General features: G+C 43.8%; 2 protein-coding genes across 3 annotated transcripts in view; both read right to left on the reverse strand.

Annotated features, from left to right (window-relative positions):
• Positions 1-1,144: 1,144 nt before the first annotated feature.
• On the reverse strand, positions 1,145-15,703 carry LOC311178053 (UPF0728 protein C10orf53; the record flags this gene model as incomplete). Its single annotated transcript, XM_084244412.1, has 3 exons — positions 15,329-15,703; positions 1,836-1,955; positions 1,145-1,209 (listed from the first exon to the last, which is right to left on the reverse strand). Exons 1-3 carry the CDS (start codon positions 15,423-15,425, stop codon positions 1,145-1,147), a joined length of 282 nt encoding a protein of 93 aa, XP_084100538.1. The 5' UTR covers positions 15,426-15,703.
• A 3,306-nt stretch (positions 15,704-19,009) lies between these two features.
• The window catches only part of CHAT (choline O-acetyltransferase), a gene marked incomplete at both ends in the record, with an annotated part of 39,512 nt that continues 39,174 nt past the window's right edge, over positions 19,010-19,347 (reverse strand). For both annotated transcript variants that reach the window (XM_084245877.1, XM_084245878.1), the window contains one exon: positions 19,010-19,279. In XM_084245877.1, coding sequence (XP_084102003.1) covers positions 19,010-19,279 — 270 coding nt within the window. The remainder of the gene's footprint in view (positions 19,280-19,347) is intronic.

A 19,347-nucleotide genomic window follows, 5' to 3' on the forward strand; every position in this document is an offset into this window, starting at 1 on the left:
AATGGAAATTATATTCCTTATTTCATACATGCAAGAAAGAACTTGTACAAGTGGTTTTGAGTCCCAGATGCCTTTGAAGTGCTGGGTTTGAGGCTGTTGGGAGCAATGGAAAGGATTGCTCCCCAGGTGCAGGGAAGCACCTGGCCCCGAAGGGGGTTATGCTCAGAGCCAGCTGGTAACCTGTAGAGGCTCTGAAAGCCCGTCTCTTTCAGCACGGAGCCCAGGGTTCCACAGTCTTCTGTGAAGGAATCCATCTTTCTTCTGAACAGGGTGATGTGTTCTAACCATGACCTCATGTTTTATGTCATTAGATCAGTATCTACTTCTCTCTGCTTTACTCTATGACTAAGAATATATATCACAGTTTGGTGAATAGAGCCTGAAAGTAAAAAGATGATTTTGACATAGCTGAGTTTTTACACTGGCCACAACTGAACGCTTTTCCTAAACTCCACGGGCTGTGTTTTCCTCCAGAGAGACAGGGAAGCCTCTTTACCCTTCTGCTGGGGTCTCTCACATGCTCTCTCACAACAGTCTGTTAGAATGACTAAAGCCAAAGAAGGCAGATACTTTTCTTGTTTTGAAGGAGAATAATTGAAGATATGACGAGGTAATTATATTTTAGCATGTATTTTTTCCATTGGGAACAAGAAATACATCTGTAGGGATAGCCTGGTTTCCGAATACTGACATTAACTTTTGGTTTAGGATTTCAAAGGCTACTTCTCTTCCTCCCCCCAACCCCCAACCCTTCCCTCCCAATCTTTAATTTGACCTGTTCTTAGCTCTTTACTCTCTATAGAATGGAATCTCAGATGCTTCTGGCAACTATGCATTATTAGTAAGGGATCGTGCTTTGTTATTGGATTGCATTTTATTATTCCCTTCAGCTCAATATATACATGATATTGGAGGGTTCTCCCTATGGATTGAGATGGAGAAATGCTGCAAATGATGTGGTTTTGTTAATTTTGCAGCCAGGTGAGAAACCCTGTGCCCTATAGGCTGAAGGACAGGCCAGCCTTGCCTTGTCCAGATTGGTGGAGCTGGTGTGCATGGCCGGAAATCGCCATTGTTGTTTGCATCACAGAATGGCCAGGGGCAGCTGCTGCTCCATGGACTTGAGATACATGTTCTGAGAAGCTCAGTAGGCTTTTAGCACAGCTTGCCTGGCCTTTTTGCACAGCGGGTCTAGTTTACCATCGCCTCCTAGGGAAATAGAAAACATTTTTGTTTGGCCAGCTTTATAAACACTTTGATATCATAGAAGACATACATCCATCTTCACTAGGAGAACATTTTCAAAGGTCATGACATGTAAGTTGTTAACTAGCTCCAGGCCAGGAGCTTGTCAGGGCAAAGAAATCCTTCAAGCATTGTTGATAACGCCATGCACTGCTGGTATATCCGCTGTCTTAGTCAAACCTAGACTAATCAAAACTGGCTTCTTTTTTTTTTTTTTTTTACAACTTTGGAATAATAGAAAATGTTTTGAAGGCAAATAAGAAAACATACATTTTTCAATGCAAGAACCCTGCCCGATCCCCCTAAACAAAGTAATCTATTATTCCTAAATTCCTTTCATATTGCTTTGCTGTCTAGAGCTAAAACTTCATTTTCCTTCTGTCTCTCCTCTGTTTCCAGTGTTCTAAGAAAAAAAACAGAGCACCAAGCCCTTTCCTGTGTGTCGTGTAAGAAGAGTTCATCCATGTGACATAGAACACAGGGCTTTGAGTAGGAATTTAAGAGTCAGAAAGGATCTCAACTCAAACTTGAACAAGAAGGACTCTTGGAGAGGGCAAATCACTGCTTGGAAGGGGTGCTGGAGGGCTTACCAAACTCTAAGTCTTTGATGTTGCACCGGAAGACAATTTCTTCATTCACCATGAGTTCTACCACATTCCAGTCTTCTACCTTCTCTAGGATAACTTGGTGTCCATCTTCTGTCAAGACAGCTAGAAAAGAGGGAGAATGAAATGGGAATGACATAGGGACAGAATCCAGATTAACCCGATATGCAGATGTCCTCATAAATGACAGCAGCTTGTCAGCTCTCCAGTTGCTCAAGGCTGTAACTCTACCCCCCAGGGGGCACCTAACTGGTGGTGCCCCAATGTGACCTCACCTTTGCTGGGAAGCACAGCTGGATATCAGAGCAATTCTGAATTGGATTGCAATTTGCCCCAGACCTATATAACCTGTCATATGAGCTTTCTCTACAAAGAGTTTTTGAACTTTTCTTATAAAGGTGATACTCGAAGTTGGAGATTTGGACATTTCAAAGAAGTTTATGAATCCTTTAATAGTAAGAAAAATATTTGTAATATTAGCAAAAAATCAGGGTACATAAAAATATGTTTTAAAGTGTATTCAATATTAATTGAAATATGTATATATAATAAGAAAAAAGAAGAAAACATCTACTGGTTACATCTTTGTGGTGAGATTATGAGAAACTTTCTCTTTATTCTTCCAGCATTTTCCAGATTTTTTATAATAATCAGAAAAAGGTGTTTTAAAAAACAACGTGCTTTTATTTTCACCTTTGGAATCTGCATTTTGGTTATCAATTTAATAGCTCCTTCTGTAGAAATCACTCTCAGAAATATTGCTAGATTTATTCTCTATTGTGGAAATGCAAGAGTTTATGGGTTTAGGAGAAGTGATGGACATTGACAGCCTGGAGCTCCTTATTCTCCAACATATTTCTCTCCAATTTTCTTGATCTGTTTATCTTGTAAGACTGGTGTTAGAATTGGTGTGCTAAATCACCGCCTTTGGCAGTCTTCAAATGTCAGTGAGAATTTTGGTTAGGATGGAACAAAAAGTCAGAGGGGGTAATGTTTTTCAAAGTCTTAGAATTTCAATCAGTCTTATATGGGGAAAAGCAGACAGTTATGTCAGTTAATTACACTTAATTACCGAGACAATTGCTGTTTCAAAATGGTGGTGTGTCCACTTCTTCATCTCTCAATCAGCTCAAGAACATCCAGCCCCAACTGTGAACATTTTAATTGCGTGATTTTAATTTCATTTCTTGATAGGAACTTCAGAAAGCAACTCAGTGAGCATCTCCATTAACTAGATAAGCGCTCCTTGGGCACCCAGTGGTGGCCCCTAATTGACCTGGCGTCAGCTAACACCTCTCTTTACATAACATCTGAGTCTTTGGCATATTTATATTATTGTATCCTTTTTGATTGTCTTGTTCTTAAATTTTTTTTGGAGAAAAAGTACTCAGTTTGGACTTGTTTAAATGAAGTAGTCCCGCTGGCTTAGAATGGCCAGGGAGTCACCTAAGTAGCATAAATGCAGTCTCTAGGCAAAGATTTCAGGGGATCACATACTCCCCCCCCCCCAGCAAGAGGGAGGTGCAACAAGGGAAGTCAAAGTTACAAGTGGATAGGTAGGAGGTGCTGGGGCACAAGAGCATCCCACGCCCCTCTGGGTTCTTTTTTTTTTTTTTTTTTAAGATTTATTTATTTATGCATACAAGAACTGGGGTACAGACCAGAGGTATTGGGGATGAGAGGATTCACCAGAGACAGAGTGGGGTACAGAACAGGCAGATTGACTGAAATACACTGCTGAGGGGAGCAGCGGGCGAGTCAGGAGAGGTTTGCTACGCCATGTAGGTTAGCTCCCTGGCAGGGGATCGAACTAGCGCTGCAGTGGCTGCGGATAGCTTCATAGGTTTGCCCCAAACCTTTGTGCCACCAGGGAGGCCCCCCCTCTGAGTTCTTCTTGAGCTGGATGAGTGTTCAAAAATCATCAGAGAGTGTAGCAAAGGAAAAATAATCAGTTTAATAACATATATGTGGAGAGTTTACATGGTTGTAAATTATGAAGAATAATGGAGCAGACCAGGAATATTCATCCTGTATTTGGGAGCTGGGATGTCAAGGACAGAGGGGGGAGTGGGAGGGGGGAGATTTCACATGACTTACAAGGAGAGGATGACCTCATCCTTAGTCTAAAAGTAAGGATGAGATTCTTCAATAGAACATGTTTATGGAGAAGCCTAGAATTGCATGAAAATTTATCATTCCTCTAGATTATGAAAAGGGGAACAGAGATTGCTTTTACAATTAGGAAATGGGCCAGAAACTTAAGTTGTGATGTTTTCTTCTTCAATTTAGGAAGTGTAAAGGACATAAGCAAGAAAAATACCTTCTCCCAACCTTCAGGGCCCCACTGCTCTCGACCCCAAACAACGTGCATCTTGTAAGTAATGGCAGACTTCCACCACCACCCTCCCGCCCCCAACAAAGGGTCATGGAGCTCCGACCTCTGGTTCCCACACAGTGATAAGAGACCTATTCTGGGCCTATTGAAAAAAGCCTATCTAGGGCCTCCCCGATGGCGCAGCGGTTGAGCGCTGGGTTGCAAAGCTGCCCGCAGCCTCTGCAGCGCCAGTTCAATCCCCGGCTGCTCCCCGGCCACAGGAGGAGGGTCCCACATGGTGTGCAGACCTCTCCTGCCGCCCGCTGCTCCCCTCAGCAGTGTACTTCGGTCCTTCTGCCTGCTCTGCTTCCTGCTCTGGCTCTGGTGAATTCTCTCACCCTCCCGTGCTTCTGACTGTACCCAGTGCTTGTACAAATAAATAAATCTTTAAAAAAAAAAAAAAAAGCAAGCCTATCTGAACTTGAACTTTTTGGGGATTCTCACAAAGGCAATATGGCCTCCTCAATCTTGGTTTTAAATTGTCTGAAGATACTCCTAGCATATGCCCTTCAATTTGAAAAGAAGAGATCAGGTACAAAACAACTTGTCCACCCTCACCTTACACCCCACCTCTGGGGGCTGGTGTTGAGTCCATGGTGGTTGTGGTGGTCTTTGCCTGTTCCTGCTTATCTTGAAAGAATAGCAAAGTAGACTTTCAAACAGTGGGACAAAAACACCCTTGCCCATTTTAAATGAGGGAAAAAAACCACATTCTTAGAAGTGGACAACTTGTGTCACAGAGCACAGACTCGGAGGAGCGTTGCTGTCCTTCAGGTGACCTGTCATTGCTGGGACCCAAAAATAGCCATGGAAGAGGGAACTAAGATGTCTTGCTCATGGTTACCCAGACAGTATTCAGAAACAAGGGGTGTTTAGTTTTGCTGCAGTTCTGGACCCAACTTTGAATTATACCATGATTCAGCAGGGAGCAGCCAATCTCACTCTATGACAGTTTGCATTTTTTAGTATTTTTTCCAATCTCAACCCCCACCTTTACTCCCCCAAAACAATATAAATCCCTTCCTCCAGTAGATGGAGAGGCAGACATGGGTATTTTTTTTCCTTCTGCCTCCTTGCTTGCCCACTTGCAATAAATTGATACCAGCAAAACTGCAGGGAACCAAAACTGATACCCTTAAAACCGGGGGTGCCAGGGACCCTAAACTATTGCAGGGGGAAAAACCCATTCTGCCCATTCTAAGGGTTTGTGCCCACCTGTGTGCATAAAAGTGAAGTAATTGATTTCTAGTGTACTTGAAGATTTTTAATCAGTGAGCATTTAAAAAGAATAGAGAGCAGGAGAAGGGGAGTAGGGGACAGCATTTCCTTCTCTTGTCCTGATTCTGAAATCAACCATCCCCTGGTTAGTTCATTCAAACAAGGCAGAGACCAAAGGGAGCTGCCAAGGTCCATGAGCGGAGCTGTCAAAAGAACAAATCCAGGAACCTCCTGGCAGGAAATGTAAGCAAGAGGTTGGGCAGGGTACAAAGGGCTGGGAGAGGAGATACCCAAAGTTCAAAATGTTAGTCCCAAGGTGAATCCACCACAAGGGCAAGGTGGTGGCTGCCATAATCTCTGAAGGAAGATCGATGGTGTTGCCTGCCAAAGAGCTAAAGCCAGAAAAGAGAAGGATCAGGAGAGGCATCTACTATGGGGCTTCCAACCCTTTTTCCCATTCAATATGGCTGCCTAGCTCCTTCCTTCTTCTCAGCAGCCCCCTATTCTGGAAGTCCAGTTCATAGCATGCTAGGAGTTGGAGCTTAAGTCACCTGAGATGTCAGGGGAACAAAGGTGGAGAGGGGAAGGTGGCACTCAGCACCGATCAGGCCTGCCAGTTCACCTAGCCCACACCCACCCTGCTGTCACAATGCATCCCCTGACAGAAATTTCCCTGCTCCAGACACTGCTGTTTTGGTGTCCTGGTCTTAGCTGTGTATTGAATACAACACGAGCTTGTCTTACTAACACCCCCCACCAAACTTGTGAGCACCGGGATTAGTAAGTGTTAAGAAAACTTCCCTGTTGGCCCAGGTCACAGGGCACAGGTCACCCTGTACACAAGCTTCTTGCCCACAAATAAAACCTAGATGAGAAAAGAATCAGGTGTATGACAAACTTTGATGTTTTCCCTAAGGTATGTTTTCAACTGACCTCCCTACCTGAAGATAAGAAATGATCCAGGAGACAGGTTACAAGGAGAGGACACCAGCACGGGACAGAGGCCTTCCTGAGGGCCCCTCCTGTATAATTTCCCCTCACTCTCTCCTCTAAGGGACAGTTTCTTTGAAACACTAGTTTCCCTGTGTCCTTGTCACAAGAAAATAAGCACCTGTCCTTCGTGCTCTATCTCAGCTGTGTCTTTTATTCAGCCCAGATACCCTCCAAGGGAACAGACCCACTGGTTAGAAACTCTCTAAGGTCTGGGGTTTGGAGAGAGCAGGGTTAGGCTCTGTCTGGGGCTGGTCACTGTGACTGCATGTGAGTGAGGAGGACCTCGGAGGAGAGGACCCCGGAGGAGGGGACCCCGGAAAGTGTATACCCAGCAGCCTGCCAGGCCCTTTCCCCACAGGGCCCAGTCTGACTGAGCCCCACTTATTGTCTGATTTGGGGTTCGTTTATGAGGTCAGTGGCACTCTTTCATGGCCCAGTATATCTAAGAAACAGAATTTGATCCATTAAATAATCCACCGATGGAGATGGGGATGGAGGGAAACCTTTTTAAGAGAGCACATCCCTCCTCACTTTACCTTCTGTCTGCTGTGAAGCAGGAACGTGTGCTCCCTCACTGACCACAACTTCATCCCCCAGCCCCAAGGCACCCAGTGTTGATACAGCTCATTGAATAAACAGGCTCATAATGGCACTGTGCCCTATAAAGCCTCTTTGGGCCCCCAAATGACCTAAATCAGATTTTTATTAAAGCCGTAAGCCACATCGTATATCTACCCTGAGCACACCTGTCCCTTCCTCACCAATCCAGGATGTGCTGAGCCCAGTTGTAGGGTGGCCAGTGCCGGCTTAAGGGATCAAACCCAGAGAAGCCTCAGAATTCCTACAGCTCCTCCAAATGCCACCTCTCTCCACGCAGGACCTGCTTTTTCCGATGAGCTGCTATGGGGTTGTCTATTCAAAGAAAGGTCAGATAAATATACTGCATGCAACAAAGTCTTTGTAAAGGCAGTGGCTAAACTCCAGCATAAATCAACCAGAAGCTGTAAGGCCACCCACAGAATGCCTGCCTCTTTGAAGTGGCACCTCATTCTTCAAGGGGGATCTGAAGGGACACGGAGAAGCCTCCTTCTTCTCTGTGCTGGCGGAAGCGTGCTCCATCTGTGACTGATTTAAACACTGCTGGCTAGGAAGTTGAGGCAAGTAGGCTGACAGACATCTCCCTGCCTTGGCTTGGACAGATTAAGTGCCTATTAATGTGTGCAGCTAATGCATATCTACAGACAGGAGGGCATAAAATGTCTTAGCGTAATAAGGGCAGCTTCCCTTTTGATGGGTCAGTTTCCATCCTCTTCAGTTCCTTTTAGTTTGTTATTTGGCAGATGTCAGTACAGCTGGTAAGGAGCGACCATGGGCGGGAAATTACTTAGAAGTTTTTTGTTAAGCATTAGTTCTGTTTCATCATTATTGAGGCCATAGTAGAGATGTTTTTGCGGAGCTATTATAATTCATGGGTAATAAAGAAAGAAAAATTTCAGATTTTTTCAAACATAGTAAATTCCAGAAAAGATTAAGCATATTTCCAACACCAGCAGGACTGTGGGAAATGATAAAAGGCTAGATTTTCGAAGAATACACAGAATTCAGATGCGGAATTTACAGACCAGGATGTGCAAATGCCCCACTCTATGCTTGTGTTGATTTTAGTGCTGGGTCTAAAGCTGTGGGTGGAGTGTGGGACAGAGTGGGGAGCAGATATTTGCTCTCGGCTTTGCTTCTGTTAACACCCTGACATTTGTCACTGGCCCCCGTGAATGTTGGCTGCAGGTATTATAGGAATTATCATTCAGGGATACACAAAGTTAACTTATAAAATCAACCACCTGCTGATATCTTGCAATACTTAAGTCTCCTTCAACCATAAAAATTCTCTCATAAAAATCATCACAAAACACTCCTTCCCCTCCCCTACTGTGGGAAGAGCTGCCTGCGCTCTGCTTCCTGGCCTGACCTCTCCTTCCCCTCCTGCCAGCAACCCCAGCCCGGCCTCTGAACCTGCCCTTCTTCAGGGGAGGGACCAGCAGCCCATTCAAACCTCAGTGTGTGCCAGTTTTTCACCCTCTCAGCAAATTCACACTGACTTCGGTCTTTTTGTGGAACAAGGCATACGTATTCTTAGCTATTGCTTTGTCATTTTGTGTGTAACTGCCATTTTAGAATTTTAGGTTTTGCTGTCCCGCGAATGACGACTGCATTCCAGAGATAGTTTCGACAGTTTCCACCCTCACTCCACCCTCGCCCTCTGGTCACCAATGAGGGCGAACTTGCTGTAATTGGAGCTGCAGCCTGGAGCTGCATCTCAGCCTAGCCTGTCAGCTTAGAATTTTAGCTGGGCAAGTTGAAGAACGCATCCTTGTACCCAATGAGTAACTGCCGGCATGATTTAACCCTATAAAAAACCCCTGCTTCTTTTGTTCGGGGCTCTCGATATCTGCCACTGCCTCGGTAGGTGCCCTGAGCCCGGGCTCAAGTCTGTAATAAACTCCCTTTTGTGTTTGCTTTGGCTGTCTTTGGGTTTTTGGAGGCTATGCTCGCTGAGTCTGCTGATCTTGGGCACAACACTTTTTAGCTTCTTTAACAAACTTTTGCTGATTAAAAAAAATATTTTAAACTCTAAAATGTTGTCAGATTAAAATGTAATTCAGTTCCATGATTTTCAAAACCCTAAAAATTATAGAAAAGGACACATTTTTTAAAATTACCCTAGTTGTACCCCCCAGTCGCTCATTTGTCTTTTTCAGTGGAAGTGGGATCACAGTGGAATTGAGGGACACACTTTATTCCCATAACACTATGCAGCAGTCGAGCAAGCCCTGCCAATACACACGGATCTGTCTCACTGTATTTTATATGATGGATGAACAACAATCCAGCCAACATTTCCTTTTCCTGGTTGTTTCCAACTTTTTACTCCCACCAAAAATGAATACAGAACACATTCATTGGCACGCCTCCTCGGACACAGAAGAGTTTTAAGTGCATATATGGTAGAGACTGAGAAATTAAACTGCTGGAGTCCAGAGTATTTGGTTAAACTTAAAGACACTGCCAAGTCTCCCTCCTAAGTTACTGTGCCCATTTACCCTCCCATCCATTGTCTTTGGGAACAATTTTTTAAAAAGTCTTTCATCAACTTGCTTTTTGGTTTGTTTTTAGAGATAACAGTTTGGTGCCCATTGGCTATTTTCTTTTTTGAAAAAAACAAAAGCTAATCTTGCTCGCCTTCCATGCCTCCAGGCCCTCTCCTATCTCTCACTCCCCAGTGGACACTGCAAGTGTTCTGTGTCTGCCCAAGTCTTCCTTGCCTCATTGAAGTCCTACCTCCTATGCTCCCAGCATTGGTTTCCATGCAGGTTCTTTTTAATAATTTATTGAGGGTCTCCCTAGTGGCACAGGGGTTAAGTATCTGCGCTATTAAGCTATCACCAGCCACTGCAGCATGAGTTCGATCCCCAGCCAGGGAGCTACACACATGGCACTGCAGACCGTTCCTGTCTCGCCCGCTGCTCCCTTCTGCAGTGTGTTTCAGTAAATCCACCTGTTCTGCTCCCCACTCTGTCTCTGATGAATCCTCTCATCCCTGACACCTCTGGCTTACACCCCAGTTCTTGTATGCATACACAAATAAAATAAATCTCTTTAAACAAAACCCTCAATAATATTTATTGATCCTTCAGATATGTCAGGCTCAGTTTCTGACACTGGGACATAGAATAGATCAGAACAGACAAGAATCCTGCTCCCCTGAAGCCTACAGCCCATAGGAGAGAAGGATTATTAGGTAAAAAGGTAAGTAGGTGAAATCTGTGTTCTGTTGGGCACTGATGAGCAACAAGAAGAAATGGAAGAGGGAAGGAGAATAAGGAAGAGGGAGGCAGAGGAAAGCGCTGACATTTTTGATGGGGATACTCAAGGAAGATCTGCCCATGAAGAAAAAAAATCACTGTTTGTTTGCTAATTTTTCCTTTATTGAGGTAACATTGGCATAGGAACACATCCTCAGATCATCATCCCTGTCATCAAAGCACTGCCCATAGTCACATCAGAGTGACTTCTGAGAAAGAATGGAAGGCTGAGAGAGAGGTGTGAAGACTGTGTGGACAATCTGGGGCAAGAACTAATGCTTGATGAGCATTTACTATTGCAGGTATTTTTTTTTAAAGATTTATTTATTCATGCATACAAGAACCGGGGTACAGGCCAGATGTGCAGGAGGGTGAGAGGATTCACCAGAGACAGAGTGGGGAACAGAGCAGGCAGAATGACTGAAATACACTGCTGAGGGGAGCAGTGGGTGAGACAGGAGAGGTCTGCTCTGCCATGTGGGTTTCTCATGCCATGTAGTTATCTCCCAGTTCCGCCAGAATCGAACCCGTGCTGCAGAGGCTGCAGAAAACTTCACAGCACTGTGCTCAACCCACTGCGCCTCCAGGGAGGCCCTATTGCTGGTATTGTGTTCACAGCTCTACATGCATTTTCACTGGAACTTCACTTCAGTAAGGTAGGACTTCTCTCCCATTTTACCAACAAGTAAAGTGAGGCTTAGAAAGGTGAAATAACTCAATGTTGACTTTGGCCACAGAGCTCCACAAATAGTGGCAACTAATTGGACTTCAGAAGTCTTAATGCTTAACCTCTTATCTGCTATCTTTCTGCCAACAGTGCCAAGAATGTATGCAAGAGACAAGTGACAGGGAGAGTTTAACCAAGATGACCAGTGAGATGTGACCAATAGGATGATATGATTTGTGGACAAACTCTACAGGGAAGTATTTTCCCCTCAGTATTTGTAAACTCCCATTACTCCATGGAAATATTGAAAAAACAACCAGAAACTGTTAGAATTTTGTTAAAACACTGGAAAATAGACAAAGGTGGCAAATGAGTGCATGTTGAAATGAGAAAAAGACAATTTTTTAAAAAAAATTTTTAATTTTTTAATTTAAATTATATTTTTATATTCCCTATACAATTACAACCCCCTTATTTTGACCCCAATCCCACCTTTCCCCGCCCCCCCCACCCCCCATAGAGTATCTCTGGTTCATAGTTGTTTGTTGATTTTGATATTTTCTTTCTTATAGTTATTCTTTTTCCTGGTCCCTTATTTAAGTTTTCTAGATTCCTACTATGAGTGAGACAACCCGGTATTTTTCTTTGAGAAAAAGACAATTTTGAGATGGTCAGAAAGATTTATGGTATCTTTATTGGCCCTTGCCCTACCTCCTCCCTGGATTAGGTGGTGCTTTTGAAGAGAGCAGCCTCTTTGTCAGTGTGTGAAGTTGTCCCTCCAGACCTGATTTGCAAATTCTTGCGTTTGTCTGTTCTAACCTGTCTGGGGCTACCTAAAGGATTGACACGGGCACTTATCTTTTTTCACCTAATTTGGAACTTACACAGGATGGAAAAGCCGTGGGTAGTGCTGGAAAACATTGTAAGACAAATGAAAAACCCATAGCTGTCTGGGCAAAGGACTGTTAGGACATAAAATAAACGTCACAAAGCCTGGGAGGAAAATCTGGGGAGAGAGTTTCTTTGGGAAATTAGAACATTTAGAAGTGCTCACATGGACTGAAGAATTTAGAAAGTCAAGTGCATGCCCAGAACAGGATGCAAGCTCAGAAATGACGAAGGAGGATCTTGAGCTTTCACACTGGTTGATTTATAGGCTCAGTGAAAGCAGGAAGTAAAGGCTGAGGCAGAATTGTAAATAACCTGGGTAAGTGTTAAAGTACTGCCTCAATGTAGAGTAAATACATAAAAAATGAGAAGGATTCTTTTATTTATAAACAAAATGAGCATCTACCCAAAGGCAGAGTATATATTCTTCTCAAGTGCACATAGAACATTCTCCAGATTCGGTCATATTTTAAACCACAAAACAAATCTAAATAAACTTTAAAAGAATTAAATCTTACAAAGAATCTTTTCTGCCCACAATGACATAAACTAGAAATCAATAACAGCAGGAAATCTGAGAAAAAATTACAAATATGTGGAAATTATAGAAGCCACTGTTAAGCAGCCAACAGAGCAAAGAAAAAACTGTAAGTGAAATTAGAAAATATCTTAAGGGAAATGAAAATAAAAACAACAAAGCAAAACCTGAAGGGTGCAGTGACAGCAGTGTTCAGGGGAAATATATTGCTGTAAACACCTACAGCAGAAAAGAAGATCTCAAATTAGTAATCTAACAATGGTATGTTTTTAGAGAAATGGAAAAACTCATCCTAAAATTCATAGGAAATTTCAAGGACCTGAATAACTCCAGCAATCTTGAGAAAGAACAGTTAGAGGACTCACACTTCCTGATTTCAAATTTTATTCAAAGCTACAGTAATCAAAACAATGTGGTACTATTATAGGAACAGATATATAGACTAATAGAATACAATCAAGAATGAAGAAATGTCAGACTGGTTGTCAACTGATTTTTGGCATGAGTGTCAGGGCCATTCAACAGTACAAATGATATTGGAAAAATTAAATATCCACATGAAGAGCATTTGAATGAAGTTAGACCTGTATCTTGTTCCATATATAAAAATGAACTCAAAATGGATCAGATATAAATAGAAAAACTTCCTTAAAATTAAGAAGTTTCATGTATCGAACGACACTAAAAAGAAGTGAGAATACAACCTACAGAATGAGAGAAAATAAGGGCAAATCATATATCTGATAAGGACTTAGTACTTAGAATGTATAAAGAACTCTTCTAACTCAACAACAAAATGAATAATCCAATTAAACAATGGGCAACGAGGGCCTCACTGGTGGCGCAAGGGGTTAAGACACAACCTATGAGGCTGTCCGCAGCCACTGCAGCACAAGTTCGATCCCTGACCAGGGAGCTACACACATGGCGCAGCAGACTTCTCCTGACTTGCCTGCTGCTTCCCTCAGCAGTGTGTTTCAGTCAATCTGCCTGTTCTGTTCCTCACTCTGTCTCTGTTGAATCCTCTCACTCCCCGCATCTCTGGCCTGTACCCCAGCTCTTGTATGCATAAATAAATAAATCTTTAAAAAAAATAAAAAATGGGCAAAGAACTTGAATAGACCTTTCTCTAAAGAAGACACACAATGGCCAATAAGCATGTGAAAAGAGGCTCCACATCAATAGTTTTAGGGAAGTACAAACAAAAACCACAATGAGATTCCATTTCACACATACTACCATGATGATCATTTAAAAGAAAAGAACAAATGTAGGCAAGAATGTGGAGAAACTGGAACCCTCATACATTATTGATGGGAATGTAAAATGTAACCACAGTTTGTGGTTAGCTCATGTGATTCCACAATTCTACTCCTAAGTATATACCCTTCAAAAATTGAAAGGAGGGTCTCAGATACTTGCACGCCCATAAGAAAAAGGTGGAACAACCCCAAGTGTTTGTCAACAGAAGAATGGATAAACAAAATGTAGCCTATAAATACAAAGGAATATTATTCAACTATTAAAAGGAATGAAGAACTAAAACATGCTACAATATGGATGGATCTTGAAAATATGCTAAGTGAAATAAGCCAGACACAAAAGGACAAATATTATTTGACCTTACATAAAATATTTAGAATGGGCAAATTCATAGAGTAAGTAGGCTACAGCTTACCAGGACCTGTGGGGGAGGGGAAAGGGAGAAATTGCTTAGAGGATACAGAATTTCTGTTTGGGCTTTTGAAACTTTTTGAAAAAGGTAAGAGTTGACGGTTGCACAACATTTTGAATATGATTTGTGTGACCAAATCATACACTTAAAATTGGCTAATACGAATAATTTTAAGTTACATACATTTTACCACAAATAGTACCAAAAAAAAAAAAAGAAAGAAAGAAAAAAGCAATAACTGAACTAAGAAATTGTGAAATGGGCTAGAGAGGAAGAGTCTGTATGTGCTAGGACTGGGGCAAAGAAGAAAAATGTTTGCAAAAGTGTAGAGACAGAGGAAATAGGAGGACTCAAAGAATTCTTGAATATAAATTCTTTTCCAACAGCTTGATTCACCTTATTTTTTTTTTAAAGATTTATTTATTTAGTTATACAGGCACTGGGTACAGTCAGAAGCGCGGGAGGGCGAGAGAATTCACCAGAGCCAGAGCGGGGAGCAGAGCAGGCAGAAGGACCGAAGTACACTGCTGAGGGGAGCAGCGGGCGGCAGGAGAGGTCTGCGCACCATGTGGGACCCTCACCCGGTGGCTGGGGATCGAACCAGCGCTGCGGAGACTGCGGGCAGCTTCACAACCCAGCGCTCAACCGCTGCGCCACTGGGGAGGCCCTCACCTTATTTTTAAAAGACATGCTATAGCTGTTCAGTCTAATCATTCAGTGAACATAAACTAATGGTGGGTTATTCAGTGAGGGATAGTTGGGACTCATCAGAGGGGAAAGGAAAATAAGTCAGTTATTTAGGCAGAGTCCTTAGCCAAGACTACATAAAATTTTAAGCATAACCAAATAACAGTGAACTACTTATGACAGAAATTTCTCAGTCAACTTTCTCTGCCCAATGAAGTTCTACCTTCTTTTCAAACTTGAACTCAAATGCCACTTCCTTCAGGAGACCTTCCCTGATTGCTGGGTCAGAATTGATTTCATGTCCTCTGTAGTCCCATAGCAATTTGCTGGGAAGCATCCAGTGGCCTCATAGTACATGTTTTTCCCATTGAGACAGTGAAAACTAGAAGATGTTAAATCATCTTGAGAGGATGGTGAGGCCCAGGGAAGACTTTCTGGAGAAGGTGGTACTTGATCTGGGTCCAAGGAAGGAAGGGGGTTGATGTAGAGTGCACAGTCTGCAAGGATGCTCAGAGGCTGGGTTGCACCTGGTCATAAGAAGTTGGGTGGTTGGCGCTCTAGAAATGACTACCTACTGTACAGGCCTTCCAGGCGGAAGGTGCGGTGCTCCACGGACAGTCCTACTGCACTATAAGGTCCATAACGTAAGATGACCACTGCATTCTTGGGCATGGTGGGCCACCTGCCAGGCCAGTGGCACAACACACACTGCTAAGCAACCACTGTTCAAGTCTTGGGAGTGGGTGTGGCCACACATTGGTGGGTGGGGCCAGAGATGGTGGGGGCAGAGCTCTGGGGTCCTCCATATCCCCCAGGAGAACATTTTAGGAGTAATTTAAAAAATTTGTTTATTCTTAGAACCTGGAAGGGACTCTTCCCTGCATTTTCACTTGAATGACTCAACAGCCCCCCAATGGGAGCTTCAGACAAAAGGAGAGAATGGCATTATTTTATATGTTGAGGGTTGCCTAGCCTGTTCATACTCTTCTGTCTGTTGTCTACAGCTAGTTATTTTGGAGTCACATGTGATATAGGTGATAATTACGAGCACACCTTACTTTGATACTATTCCTTTGTAATCCTTCCATTCCTTCTAGAATATTCTTAGCCATTTTCTTTTTGGATAAATCTGAATCACACAAATTTATACACTTTAAGATTCTTTTTAGGCTTTGATTGGAAAGCAACTGGAAGAATCTCAGTTCTGGTTCTGTGGATTATAGTGGCTACAGAGGGTATCTTGCAGTTTGGAATGTATTTGAGGACTGTGCATGATGAAGGAACCATGTACACATGAGCCTGTGAGCCTGCAATGAGAATGCTGGGTTTCCACGTTACTTCTTATGTTTTCAAACAATGACATCTCATGTCACCTCGCCACAACCCTGCAAGTGGGAAGTGCTGATATCAACAACTGCATTTTACCAGTGAGGAAACCAGACGGTAGAGAGTTGAATGACATCCCAAGAGCCAGCAAATTAGAGACAGACCAGCCCTTATAGTGCAGGCATCCCTTCTCCAAGACTGGTGCTTTCCCCTGCACTCTGTTCTCACCATACATATGTGTGCAGGCTTAATTGGAGACACTCTTCTTTACCCTAGATTTCCACCCCACGATGGCAGCCATGCCCTAGCAGAGAATAACTTCCCTCTCTTTTCTTCTCTCAGCCCCTGTGTCTTATAGACATCCCCACTGCTGCTGAAGGACCTCGGAGAGAGGCAAATGAATTGCTGACCCAGCTCAGAGTTTACAAGAAAATTCTTGTAAAATTTTCGGGTAGAAATAATAACCAACACCATCTTTCTTGGCATGACTTTTTATTGATTACAGACTTACACTCTTTAAATAATTTGAATATAATGCTTTCAATATACATTTCTTTAGTCACACATATATTTCTTTAAAGCACAAAACTATAACTTAAAACTGAAGGACTATAAATACACATGTATATATTGGCATAAATCTAGAACTATTTTTATAAAAATAGAACTCAAATATCAACTTTATAATTTTGGCAACTAGCAGTATTGTCAGGTGGCCACATACATTTTCCGTATGCATCACTGTCCCCAGTGGCTGTTTCAGGTTTTATTCCCACCTCTTTGGGGACCCTTGAAATAGTCTCTTTTACCAGGGTACCCAAAGAGATGTCCATGGCCATGGCTCAGCATCGCCTTTGCATAAAGACTGTGCACCGAGTGCTCTTGGAGGGGGAAGACCAGCTTCCAGTCCATTCCTCAAAGAGAGGAGGGTTTCCCTCCTGCCAAACATCTGCCATGCACACTTCTCAAAGCCCTCACAATGCAAGGCTGGTACCTCAGTATATAGTCAATTGTACTCTCCCTATGCTTAGAGAATAATAGATGTGAGCTTCATTCTGTTAGATTGGTGTGAATAGTTTAAAACAAAACCACCCAAACAATGCCCCCTGGGGTCACATCATCCTGATGGTGGGCACCAGTGCCCACCTGCTTGCATTAGGGCTCTTTCATACATGATCCCTAATCCTCACAGGCTTGCAAAGTCAGGACGTTCATGTCCTCATTTGACAATGGAGGAAATTAGTCTCTGGACATTTAAGTCTCTTGGCCAAAGTCAGTGGGGCTCCCTGACCCTAAAACCAGAGCTCTTTGACTGATTAGAAATCCCTGGGGGGGGGGGGGAACCAGGTGAGAACTTTGTGCTACGGTCACTTGGTGAGACAGACATGTGGCTTTAGAGCAACTTACGGCAGGTGAACAGCAGTTCCCCAGACATTCCTGGGACTCTTGAGCAGCGACTTCTTGATGGGACCAAAAAGGTGGGTGTCTGGGGGAGGGAGCATGAGCTGTATAGCCCAAGGGCTTTGAAGGGTAGTGCCAGCATCTCCCAGTTCATTCAATAGAAATCCTCAACCTAATACCAGGGGCTTAGGAACTCACTGCTCAAAACTGTTTTCAAAGAGCTGAGCAAAGGTCAAAATACATGCCACCACCTCAACCCAGCTGGCATCAATAGAGGTCAAAGTGTGAGGGGACTTGTACAGTGGCCTAGAGGACTGCCCCTGGGCCAGAGGGGAGTGGTCAAAATGCTGGGGAGCAAGTCAGGATGGGGGTGAGGTGGCTTTTTTAGAAGCCCCCTGCAGGGAGCAGAGAGGAACTCACAGCGACGGGACCCAGCTCTGTGCCTCCCCAGACAGAAGCAGGTGGCCTCAGCTACTTGAAATTTTGATTTTTATGACTGCTTTTCCACCCCTTTGTTCTTTTAGACATCCCATAAAGACATGGCCCAGTGGGAAGTGTATCTCCTGGCATCTCTACGATGACAGCATGTAGGACTCTTTCTTCTCCGTTAAGAAGCAGTCCCCCACTGGGGACATGTTTTATGTGAAGGGAGGTGGGACAACAACCAGTAAAAACACAAGCGGCAGGACCCTTGAGGAGGTGAACCTGTCCTCTCGCCCTCCCTAACTCCTCTCCCGGCCAGGTAGTGGAAAGCAGCAAATACTCCAGGGCAATTGCAAATAAATTTTTCCCTTTTCAGAATTACCTGATCAGATTTTCTGAAGCCAACAGAAGGTTGCCCTTGGGGGGTGAAAGGGTGAAAAGTAAAGATGTCCTTGGGAGGTTTAATTTGGGCTGTGTGTGTGTGTGTGCGTGTGTGTGTGTGTGAGAGAGAGAGAGAGAGAGAGAGAGAGAGAGAGAGAGAGAGAGAGAGAGAGAGTGGAAGCATGCAGGACTGTATGACTCAGTGCTAGTCATCCTGAACACCATGATCAGATTGCTTAGATTCTGGAGCCAAATCCCTGCTAACCTCCAAAAGAAAAGAGGTAATGATCTGGAGTTAGCTCTTCCTTCATGATTCATTTAGGTACATTGCATGCAACAGGGTCACTCACTTGTCTGACAAAAATCATCACCTGGACACGCTCAGTCCTGCTGGGGAAAGGAATCAGGAACGTTAGACTTCGGGGCCATGGTGGGAAGTCAGTGTGGACTCCCCCATCTCACCCAGGCCGCCCTGGCCAGGCTGGGCCTACTTCCTGTGCACACACCAGAGGGCACCTTGATAAAGAATGACAGTTCACATGCATAATGAGGGACACTTTTTTCCTAGCACTCCAACTTTGTGTGATGCCTCCGTGTGGACTGTGTATTGAGTCCTGAGGACAGGGAGCTACAGAAAACTGGGGTGAGATTTGGGAGCAGGGGGTTGGTAGGGTTTGGCAGCTGCGGAAGGCTGGGTTTGGGTAGGTGAAACCTAGTGGTGGGAGTCAAGGTTGGTGCCCCTGGCTAAGCCTTGTTGTTTTTTCTTTTGTGGCCTGTGGCTTGCCTATGGCTGACTGTGGTGGGCTGCAGAGGTCTCTCATTTCAGTGAGGCTTTCTTCCACAGCTTTTGCAAACTTGGTAGAAGAGGTCTCTTTGCAGCCGTGAAAGCTGGAGATGCAGAAAAGGATGCTCTCTGGCTGGGGGTTGTAGCAGGCACCATAGCCGTTGGGCACCACGGGACCATAGCAGCAGAACATCTCCATGGTTGTGGGCACCTGGAGGAGAGGACAGGGCAAAAGCTGAAAGGCAGCCCGCGGTTCTCTAGAATGCAGGGAGTTCCACA

The sequence above is a fragment of the Talpa europaea genome, assembly GCF_964194135.1.
Source record: "Talpa europaea genome assembly, chromosome: 10".
NCBI classification, from domain to species: Eukaryota; Metazoa; Chordata; class Mammalia; order Eulipotyphla; family Talpidae; genus Talpa; species Talpa europaea.